This window comes from Sarcophilus harrisii, chromosome 3 (genome assembly GCF_902635505.1).
Source record: "Sarcophilus harrisii chromosome 3, mSarHar1.11, whole genome shotgun sequence".
Lineage (NCBI taxonomy): Eukaryota > Metazoa > Chordata > Mammalia > Dasyuromorphia > Dasyuridae > Sarcophilus > Sarcophilus harrisii.
In genome coordinates, this window is record NC_045428.1 from 42,825,195 (window position 1) to 42,837,707 (window position 12,513).

General features: G+C 35.9%; 1 protein-coding gene across 1 annotated transcript in view; it reads right to left on the reverse strand.

Annotated features, from left to right (window-relative positions):
• The window catches only part of RNF13 (ring finger protein 13), an 87,305-nt gene continuing 74,792 nt past the window's right edge, over nucleotides 1-12,513 (reverse strand). Inside the window, exons 9-10 of the mRNA XM_031957781.1 lie at nucleotides 1,913-1,993; nucleotides 1-1,455 (exon numbers count right to left, since the gene is read on the reverse strand). Of these exons, the coding sequence (XP_031813641.1) occupies nucleotides 1,088-1,455; nucleotides 1,913-1,993 (449 nt within the window). The 3' untranslated portion in view covers nucleotides 1-1,087. The remainder of the gene's footprint in view (nucleotides 1,456-1,912; nucleotides 1,994-12,513) is intronic.

Below are 12,513 nucleotides of genomic sequence, written 5' to 3' on the forward strand. Positions count from 1 at the left end.
TTAAAGTGGAAAACGTGTTTATTAACTTTCAAACTTCCCTCATACAAGGCCATAAAAAATTCTCTATTTTCATTATACATGAGTCTAACATCTTTCTACATAGTTACAATGGCATATATATTTATAATTTAGCTTTTCATAATACATTGTTAAAGTACATCATGAGTTTTGTTAAATATTTATAAGCACTCATTTTCAAATCAAATACTTCAAAAAAAATTTTCTGTACATAGTTTAGGAGATTAGCATAAGGTACTCTATATTAAGAAGGGGGTGGGGTGTGTGCGCGAGGCGAGTGTGTGATCAGAAAATCAATAGAACATATGCTAAAATTTTAGTTAGAATTTCTATGTGGTATTGCCTATTTTTTTGCTTTGGTCACACAAACACAATGCTTCAGTTCTGAAAATTAATGTGGGGCAATATTAGTTTAGCTAGCATCTGCATCAAACTAATATTCAACACTATTAATATAAGAACTGTTTTAATATCAAATTTTTCTGCACTCTACTACAAACTGCTGTCTTCTGGCTTAAATACTATCCGTGAATAGGAAAAGAAAATTCTGTTACTAAGTATTTCTATTTCATTTTGTAGTATTCATGAGAAAAATACTGAAAGGCCATAATGAAGACAGTTTTGGGGGTTCCCACAAGTTATACCAAAAATTCTGGGAAGCTGGGCTTAGGCCGTGCATAGTATGGCAGCAGAAATCATCACGGGAATAAATATATTTGTACACTGTAATCAAGTCTTCACTGCAAGCCATACTTGTAGTGGTTTTTCTTTTCCAAACTTTTTGGCTATACTCCTTTCCAAAAAGAGAATGATGCTTGAGGTCCAGCACCTTGATAATGTTATGCGTTAGTAATAAGCAGTGTGCTTTTTGTGGATGAAAACCTGATTAAGGAAAAAAAAAAAAAATTATGCAATCAAATTAAACCATAGAACACACCAAGATTCCTCTCTACAGAAGTCAATGAAGGGAGGTGGACAATGAAAGTATATACTTAAATACACATAAAGGGATAAGCTGATAAACCATTTTTTTTTCATACAAGGTATGAAGATGAAAAGACTTGAAAGTTCAAACCGTATTTGCTATATTATAATCCCTTTCACCATTGGGTTGCAATTGAACAACTACACTCTCTTGATTCACTTCATTTTCAGCATCACTACTATCAATATCTTCATTGTCATCCTCCTCCTCGTAGTCTGAAGATTCTGTCATATTCTGATGGGAATGAGATTCTGCTAATGCCCCAAATGACTGGGCACTAACCGACGCTAAAGGTCTAAGTAAAGGAGTATGTTCTGAGACTTCATTCTCTTCTTGACTACTATCCGTGTCAGAGTCTGAATCTCCTTGTGAAGGAACAACTTTTTGTTTACATACTGGACAGGTTTTTTTAGTCTTAGTTAGCCAAGGATCCACACACTTGCAGTGATACGCTGTTGAGAGAAAATACACATTATTCAGTTGGCAAAATGTGCTTGGAGTATACAATTTTTTTCATTAGAATGTCCTATATTACTAACTGGAATACTGGGAAATTGCAGTTTATATTTTCTTTTGAAAACAGGTGCTCAGTCCAGTATATTCTACAATTCCCCTATTAGAAAGTAATCTTCTTGAAGGCATGAACTCTCATAACTGTTATTTGTATCCCCAGTGCTGATAGCAAAATGCCTGACACATGGCAAACACTTTTAAAATGTCTTTTCAGTTATTCACCTATTTATGTAGGTTTTATAAGATTATTTTCACGGAGGGACAAAAAAGAGACATCCTATTTTTGTAAAGCTTTTCTCAAATACATCTCAAATATGCACTGTAACTAAACAAATCTAAGATGCTTAAAATATTTTGAATACAATGACATAAAAATCAATTTGAAATTGCTCGTACCATGAGAACAAGGAAGGATTCTGAGTTTGTCTCCATCTTCATATTCATCCAGGCAAATGGCACATACATCATATTCATCTCCTAAGTTAGAAAGTTGTAAATTGAAATTATAAGATTGACAGCTGCCATAAGATTTCAAGCATATCAAATTAGAGCTTTATTATTTTAAGAAATTTTTACAGTAGGAATATCAAGGGTAGAGGGGGTATGCGCACACACAATTCTTATTTGACACAGGCTAATGGTATTTTAAAAACTTAAGGCATCTACATTCAAATAATTAATTTCTATGCAAAATGCATATTGGATTTATTTATTCATGCACAATGCACTAAATACATTTACTACTATTACAATGCAGACTTGGGAAAACCACAAATCTGCAAAATTGCTGTTAGAATTCTAATGTTAATTCTTATTTTAAAACAAAATTTACTCTTTCCTATAATACTCAAATTACTGGTACTTCTTAATCCAGAGGACATCTCTAAAATTTCGCTTATTATCGTTTTTACTAATATGGAAATAATGGCCCAAATCCGTAAAATGATGGAGGACTAGTTTTCCATGTTTCTTTCCGTTTCAATAGTGTTTTGGCTGTCTGTTTCACTCAGGATTGTTTGGCTTATAAGTATGCAACAGTGTTATAATTTAGCTCTTACAAATGGCCAGAAAACTTGACTACTTTACAATATAATTTCCATCAATACTTCCTCGGTTATCCTCCAAAATCAAATTATAAAAAAACTGATCTATAATTCCAAAGTTGATCCAATACATATTACCTGCAAAGAGAAGGGTTAATGTTCACAACAATGTCACAACCAATTGAGTTGCTCTCATAAATCACAGGAAGTATGTAAAAAAGGAGGCAAGAAAACTATTCTTTATGCCTGAAACCTTAAGCCCACTCCCAACACCAAAATGAGGCATCTCCCGCACCCCCTCCAGTAATTATGAGAAGTTCCACAGTAAGAGTAAAACATATGCTTCAGTTGCAATGTGGCCTATATATAGTGAACAGACTTCTGGAATCTAGAAGTGGGAAAACCTGGGTTCAAATACTATTCTGATGCTTAAAGAATGTACTACAAATAGCTGGTTAATAAAATGTTTGACAAGTAAATTGCATTAACTGGCACACCACTTAATTTTGTACCTCATCTGTAAAATAGGAATTTTAATACCCACTTAACAAGTTATTGCAAGGCTCAAAGGAGAATCTAAAATTCTTTGTAAACTCCAACACACTATCAAGTATTGTTAGAGTTTTGTTCAGGATCTTTAAACATAAATAATGTCAAATATTAAATATATATTGTATTAACTATGCCAAGATACATTGTGCTAAATGCAATTATAATGTTGCTTCAACAAGAATACTGTTTTTCAGTAATGCTACATGGCCTAAAAGCTTGTTGCACTCAGCTCCCGCTTAAGTCAAGACATTTAGCCTATGCTGTTTTCCTACCATCAGATCACATGGGCATGTATGCACATACATATGTGCAATTCAGAATGAGAAGGCACCTCTACCTGAACAGGAAAATCTTCACTCATCCCTGACAACTGTCATCCAACTTCTACTTGGAAGATCTTCACTGAAGGGGAATAGGCACTTCTCTATCTAAGAGACAATGTGGCCTAATGAATCTTACCTTGGTTACTTAACTATTCCTCTGCACAAGCTAGACCTCTCAGAACCTGTATTTCATTATTCATACAATAATATTTGCCTTACCTACTTAATATACTTGTAAAGAAGAAGTTTTAAAATACTATGAGTTAGGATAACTCATCACTAGAGTTACTAGTAACTCTACTTCAGACAGCTAAGATTTTCCAAACTTCTGCCCTCTATAAACCAAAATCTGCTCATTCCCCTGCAATTTCTACTCCCAGGTCTTAGTTCTCTAGGAGCAAGCAGAAACGTCTTTTCCAAACAATCCTTCAAAAACCTGAAAACTTATCTTTTGTCCCACTATCAAGGTAAAAGTTGGCACAAAGTACTCATCTCATATAGAATACCAGAAGGAAGTGAAATTAGTAGTAAACTATAGCAACCTCTTGTTGAACATTCTTAAATAATAGTCTAACGATTACATGGGTGTAATGTTGGTTGTATAATGTGTTGTATAATGGAGTAAACATGTTTTCCATTTTGCTTTTGTACCCTCAATACCCTACCTCTAAAAGATGTTTAAATGTGGAGCTGGATTTGACACTGGATAGAGGTTTTGTACTGATTAAATAAGGGGCTAACCTTCAGAATCTAGAGGCTTTGCAGAACCACGGACCATATTCAGCCATCCGAGCGGATAACAATCTTGGAAGGGGAAAGCATGACCAAGTGATTCATGACATACTGGAGATGATCTTGATTACTTCCAGTCTGGGATGGGGAATTTGGGGAAAGAATGGGCTGAACTGAATGATACATAACCTTAAAGAAAACTAAACCTAAAAGCTGCCCAGGTATGTCCTAGGCAGATTATTTTTTTTTAAGCACAACACTTAAGGAAAACTTGGAGAACCAGAAAGAGTAGATGCTCTTTGAAAGAACTCTGGGAGATGACTAAAAACCATTACATTGAACTCCCAATCCCTATATTTATGCCCACCTGCATTTTTGATTTCCTTCACAAGCTGATTGTACAATATTTCAGAGTCTGATTCTTTTTGTACAGCAAAATAACAGTTTGGTCATGTATACTTATTGTGTATCTAATTTATATTTTAATATATTTAACATCTACTGGTCATCCTGCCATCTAGGGGAGAGGGTGGGGGGTAAGAGGTGAAAAATTGGAACAAGAGGTTTGGCAATTGTTAATGCTGTAAAGTTACCCATGCATATAACCTGTAAATAAAAGGCTATTAAATTTAAAAAATTTAGAGTAGATGCTCTTTGATGAAAATATTTGACTTTTGAATTTGAATAATGACAGATCAACAGAGTGGCAAACTCCAAGACACATTAATTTCAAGCTACTGAGAGGAGAATATATCCAACTGGGGATCTGTTCTCAAAGTGTGTATGGCAGTCCTATGTATGAAGTCCTACTGGAATGTTGTAAGCAGGTATACATTAAATCTAAATCTCTAAATATCTCAGGATGTTGGTTAAAAAATTGTAGAACTCATACTCCTAATATGGGTGTAAATCATGACATTTTGGAAACTAGTACTACCAGGATAATATTTTGCATGTGTAGAAAGAGAGAGCTGGACATGAGAGAGTAAAGAGAGAGCTGGTCTGAAAGATCCACTTTAAAGTCCTACCTCTGATAAATACAGCTGTGGGTAGGGATACATGAGCAAATCACTTACCCTCAGAGTGCCCCAAGAATAGAAGAACATAATCTGCAACAGTGGAATCAATTAGTCAACAAATATTTATCAAATGTGTCCTTGATATTCTTCCAACCAAAGTGCAATGAGCTTACATTCTATGGAGCAAGGCACACGTATTTACTGAATGATTACACTAACAAAGTAGTCAGGAGAAAGGACATCAGCAGTTTAAAGAACCAGGAACCTGCTGCCTGCAGGAGATGGCGCTGAGCCACATCTTAAATGAAAAGAGGGGCTCTGAGGGGATGGCAAGGCTGTGTCCCAGCCCGAGGGATGGCCCTTACAGAGGTCCGAAGGCCAGGCCAATGAGACCAAACTGGCCAAGCCAGGTCCCATCAGGAGGTCACCTTGGAGGCCCAAGAGGCCACGTCCACAGAGTGACTAGGAGTCACTTAGGCTGGCAGCAGAGTGGGGACAAGACCACGTGGAGGCGAGTGTGAGAATCTAGGTGAGAGGGACAGTGAGCGAGGGGCTGTCGGGAGGGTGGCAAGAGACATAAGGACTGAAGCTGTCTCTAGTGATCTGGAACCTAAGTCTGGCAGAGAAAGGGGCTGGATAGACATCCTTTGCACTGAGGTTATAGCTAAACCCTTGGAAACTAATAAGGTTACTGACAGAGTCCCAAGGGAGAAGAGGGCTACAGGGACTGAGGAATGATTAGATATATAGCAGAAAACCCAGAGAGGTCAGCATCCAGGAAACAGAGCAGAGAGACCAAGGAGGAGGAGGATTAAGGGGGAAAAAATGGTCAGATCTGGCACCATTGTAAGTGCAATTTCAATGAGTGAAATGGTGCAAAGGTCGATTACAAAAAGTTGAGAAGGGAAATGGGAGGCAGGAATATACATCAATTTTTCAAGTAATTTGACTAAGAAGGAGAAGAGATCTAGGAAAATATTTTCAAGGAGATGACAGTGAAAGTATTTTTAGGGATGAGTACCTTTCTGGGTACCTTTGAGAGTAGGACAGATGAAATTAGTTGATGAGAAAGGAGATGATTAAGGGCACAATCTTCTAGGGGCTGGCAAAGAGTAAAAGAGACTAGGAGATTATATGAATGGGTTTTGAGAGTTCACCTCAAATGACCTTTTTTTTTTTTTTTTTTTGTAAAAGTAGCAGCAAGGTCTTCAGTTGAGAGAGGTGCAGAGGAAGATGTATAGGGGTGGGGGGAGTAAGGGAAAGGTCTGAAATAGCTCCTGGGGTAGTGTGGTAGGGAATCAGGTCTGACCATATCGACACCCCACAACCTACCCCCAGTGAAAACTGATTATCTCCAGGATTAAATAGAAAATCATCTGTTAGGCTTTTAAGTTCCTTTATGAACTAGCCTCCTCTTCTCACACCTTCCATGAAATTTGTGATCTAGTAACAATGACTTCCCTGTGTTCCTTAAACACCACACTCTGGTTTCCAAACACCAAGCATTTTTACTATTCCTGTGGCTGAAATAATTTCCCTCCTCTTCTCCAACTCCCTACTCCCTCTTAAGCTTAGTGCTTTCCCTCTGTTAATTATCACTTGTACTCAGTTGTTTGCTTTTTGTTTCTCCGCTACAGTGATATCTCTGAAAACAGGGCCTGTTTTGCCTTTCTATGTATGGCCAGAGCTGCCCACAATGCCTGCAACCTAGCAGGTTCTTAATAAACAAATAACTATTTGAGTGACAGAAACAAAAGGCTTGTTTTACTGTACTCAGGGTCCATTTAAGGTTGGATAAAATGAATTTACAATGTAGTTACAAGTAAGGTCTGGCAGGAAATGAACAGGGATAAGACAAAGGGCCCAAGAAATTCAAGAGCAAAGTTAAGTGCAGAGGCACAGTGGCTGGTTCTCAGATTAAGGTTGCAAAGGGAAAAGACAATTTAAAAGCATGGCTAATGGTCATTGCTGCTCCAAAAATCATAGGTTCAGATCTCTTCCTCTTCCCCCCAAAAAATTATAAAAATGTTTCTGACCCAAAGAAATCTATCATAATATCGTCCTATTAGTAGGATTTTGTTCTTCTAGGAGTTTATAATAACCAATTCATACTCTTGCCATATCCCCACACACAAAGATAGTTTGAGTTATTCGATACAATCTGATAGCCATAGAACTAACTGAGGATTAGTGATAGAAGAACTGAAAAGTGGCTACTAGATACTGGAATCAAGCCCATGACCTTGATTTCATTAGCACCATGTTCTTAGAAACCCGAGTTAACTGGCTACAGAAAATTATTTATCACAAAATAAATAAATACATAGTTTGCTTAGCCTTTTATACTAATTTCTTTCAAGCTCCTTTGAATAAAGTCTACTTGTTTTCTACTAAGGCCAAAGTGTCATAAAGCATAATATTCACTATGCATCCAGATACATGTCAATATTTTGTTCCCCTAACTTATTTATTTTTATGTACAATGCTTTATAAAAAATCATATTGGGGGGGAAAAAAGTAAGAACAAAAGGGAAAAGACAGAAAAAAGAAGTGAACATAGCATGTGTTCTCCTTAGTTCCTTTTCTGGATGCAGATGGCATTTTCTGTCCAAAGTCTACTGGGATTGCTTTGGATCACTGAACCACTGAGAAGAACCAAGTCTTTCCTAGTTGATCATCACACATTCATGTTGTTATTGTGTACAATGTATTCCTGGTTCTCCTTGTTTCACTTGGCATCAGTTTATGTAAATCTTTCCAGGCCTTTCTACAGTCAGCTTGTTCATCATTTTTTAATGGATCAATAATATTCCAATGCCTTTATGTACCACAACTTATTCAGCAATTCCCAACTGCTGGGTATCTATACATTTTCCAATTCTTTGTTCCCACAAAAAGAGCTACTACAAATATTTTTGCACCTCTGAGTCCTTTTCCCTCCTTTATGATTTCCATGGGATATAGACCCAGTAGTGGCACTGCTGGGTCAGAGGGTATATGCAGTTCGACAGTCCTTTGGGCATAGTTCCACATTGCTCTCCAGACTGGTTAGATCATTTCACAACTCCACCAACAATGACATGTCAATATTTTTAAATAGGAAAGAACCTTGTCTGTCCAAAATACATTTTGGTACAGGCAGACATAACTCCATTTATTGCACTTTGAAGGTATTGATTTTACAAATTAAAGGTTTATGTAAACTCTTGAGTCTATCAACCAAATTTTCCCAGCAGCATGCGTTTACATCATATTTCATTTTGGAAAGTCTCACAATATTTCAAATTTTTTTTAATCATTTCTATTATCTGTCATGGCGATCTGTAATCTCTGAGGTCCCTTCTATCTCCAAAAGCCATAAATTCCTCCTTTCACACATCTGAGAGATAGACTTGACCTTATCTTAGTATAGCGTGTTAGATGTTGGTCAATCCCTAGTTTCTGCCACTTCACCTTCACTTCCCTCTACTCACTACAACAGGGGATTTAATATGGCATCTGTGAAATTGTTTTATTAATTTTAATAACTATTTCTAACAATTGCTTTTCTTTTTAATTATAAGTATTTTATTTGATAAACTTTTAAAACACAATTCTCCAAGGTCCAGGAGTTTCATCAGACTGCCCCACAGGTCCAGTACATATAAAAAGGTTGAGAAGTCCTGTTCTATGATCTTATTTCTGACATCTTTACTTCACTGAAATAGCTTTCTCTAAAGTTACCAATGAGCTCTTAACTGCCAGAACTAAAGACTTTAACTGCCAAATCTCAAACTTCATCCATCCTGGCCTCTCTGCAGCCTTTGCATGTTGATCACAATCTCCTCCTGCATTTTCAGTCCTCTGCTCTCTCCCAGCTCCTTCCTTCTCAGTCTCCTTGGTTCAATCTTCATTCCTGCCACACTCACCAACTGTAGGTGTTCAGCAAAGCTGTCTTCAGACCTCTCCTTTTCTCATTCTATACTATCACACTTGGTTTCAGTTTTAGTTATTACCTCTAAGCCATTGTTCTCAGTTCCAATTTATCTGCTCTCACATCTCTCCTGATTGTGACCAACTGCTTCTTAGACCCGCTCAAAATGGATGTCCTGTGTACATTTCAATTCAACATGTCTAAAAAAGAATTCATTCCTCTCTCCCCACCCCAACAAAACCTCCCCCCTTTCCAACTTATCTATTACTGTTGAGGGTTCCCACTATCCTCCCAAACAATTCAAATTCACAGTCTCTGAATCATCTTAAACTTCTCCCTTTCACTCCCAAATCTATAAAAGTGTGTCTTCAAAACATCTTTCATTAATATCCCTTTCTCTTCATTTACAAAACTGCCAATCCTGCTGCAAGACCCATATCACCTCCACCCTGGAGAAGACCTTGGTATTTAGTCTCTCCCCACTCCAATTCATCCTCCACTCAGCTAGCTCAAGTCTGGCCATAACAGTCCACTCCTCGTAGGCCCAAGCCCTTCACAGCCCAGTCCTTCCAACTTTTCCAGTCTTCTTGTAACTTACACATCTCTACTCTACAGGGCAGGCTGACAACACAACCTCTTGCTGTCCTTCAGATATGGCAGGCCATCTTCTGGGTCAGTGCAGGCTCCTTTCCTCATCCCCACCTCTTGACTTCCTTCTTCCCAAATTCAGAAAAACAGGAGACCTTTTTAAGTCCTACTAATTACTAGCTTCTTCCTTCTGAGAGTATCACCTTCCATTTTATATATACATTATGTATATTATTGCATAATTATATTCATGTTATCTTTCCAATTCGAACATGGGTTCCTTTAGCAAAGGGACCGTGTTTTTGCCTTTGTGTCTCTAGCATATAGCAAAGTGCCTGGAACATAATAATAACAATAATAACAAATGCTTGTTTTTTTCAACTGGCCAAGACACTCTATAGGCCTCCATTTCTGTAAAATCTCTGCATCGGATGAAAAAGCATTCTAATAAATAACTAGAGTACTCCTATGTTAAGATCCCTTTGCAGTTTGCATATTTGCTTTGGTTTTAACATTTTAATTCTTTACTTCCAATTCTAGCTGAATAACACAAAAAAACTTGTTTTAGTCTATTGTTTGTTCTTTTTTTTTGTAAATAAACAATTTATATCATATCTCTTAAATTCTGAATTTGAAGTATTAAATCACCTTGGAAAATTAATCACTATGATAAAAATTCAGGCAGAAAACAATAAATTCTTAAGAGTCATGATTTTCTACTAGGCAAAAAAAAAATCACCTTAGGTTTCACATGGGGTCACATTGAAGAAAGATAGCTCCATGTCATCCCATATGCTTACCCCCTACAAAGATAATGTTACAGTCACGCAACGTCTAAATAAACTACACCTGTTCATATTCTAATCAGTCATTATCAAATATTTATACATTTTAGGTGAAATACACCCCCCGCCCCCAGCACACCAAGGTGGTTAAGCTCTTTAAAATCTTTTGTTTTATTTTATCAATACTTCCCACAGAAGGCTGTGAGAATTTCTACTTTGTAGAGGAAACATTTTTATAACTCCCATATCTTACTTTTTAAATGCTCCATCTTAGAAGTACCATGTAAGTCTGCTAAAAGGGACAGGAAAAATGGATGCCCTTAAAACTACAGGTGCCATCTTTTGCCCTCCTTACCCTATATCTAGATATTAAGTCAGATAATCACTAGAAAATCAGTAGAACTATGGATTTCATGGGTTTCCCATTAATTTTACTTCCAAAGATCTCCCTTGAAAACAAAAGACATACTTACTGAACACATTCAACATATAATTACCACTCTGGGGAGACATTTGCTCCATGCACTACTCCCCAGTGTGAACAAGGAAGATAAATATGATTAAATACCAATCTTGAATCTACACAGACAGATGCTAGAAACTCTTAAGACATGAGGCTGAAATGGTTTTGTTGGGACCTACATGCTCCCATCAGTCATATGCCTCACTCACCTAGAAAGAAGAAAGGAAGAATGCTGATTCTCCAGCCTCGACAGAGCTGTAGCTGGCTAGAGATGGTGCCTTAAAATCGACACAACTGAAAACACAAAAAAATCTGGGTGAAAGAACTATAAACTAGATGCCTAAGAAAAGCCTGGCCCCCAAAAAAATAGACTTTATCTTCTTGGTTATGACATTTTGTCGAACTTTTAATAAACAGCATCATCCTTCTCAAAAGAGAAAATTTAGGTACTTCTTAAAGAGACAAACTATGTAATCACTCAAGTACTGGGGCTAAAATTGCCCAAAATTTGGCACACAATGAAATAACTATGACTAATTTATTTTCTCTTCTTAAACATATTTTTCATGCATACTGAAAATTATTCTATTTTCTATAACTACTAAGATATTTTCCAAATATTTGCTACTTTGCCAGTTACACATATGAATAAAACAGTAATTTCTGATTTTATTCAGTAAATTCAATATTAAACACCTACTGTATATCAAACACAAGGAATACAAAGATTGTAGAAGTAACAGTCCCTATTCTCAGGGATATTTATCTACTAGTTACATTATTAGTGAAAATTTTACTAAATCAAAATTATTAAACATGAATGGTCTATTATAGAAATATAATGCTGTTTCATGATAATTAAAATAATTTATAAAAATTGTGACAAAATATTTTACTTCACATATATAGAATAACAAAAGACTTAAAATTCAGGTATGTTGAAAAAATTGGGAATAGAAAAATAGCATTATTATCAATTCTAGGGTGACTCATAACAAATGTGTTCTTAAACTGAATTAAGTTTAAATTCAATTCAAGATATTGAATTTTTTTTTGTTTCAATTAACTGAATTAAATATATGTTAAGATATAAAGAATCTTATGATTATATTTTTATTTAATAAATTTGGATGTCACATATTAGAGACTATTAAAAGTCAGAAGTTTTGTAGGAGGTAAGGATCTGCAATACAACTGGTTTAAAAAAAGATTGAAACTTTATGAAAAAATATGAAGAAAATGAAATACTAAAATAAAAAAGGAAAAATAAAAATCACCGATATTTTAAAATGTTTTAACTAACCATAGTAATAATCTTAAAAGTTATGCTTTTATTTCAGAAAAAGCAAAATATAAATCAGATATAAAATAACACACAGATATAAATCAGACTACATTGTGTTCTAGTTGATTCCACCATATTATTACGAATTGTACCATTTATTAATTTATAAACTATACTCTTGCACATTAACATAGTATTTGAGAATATGCTCAGTTACAAAGTAAAAGTATGTATATACATATTGTACATGCACGCGCACGCACACGCACACACACACACACACACACACACACA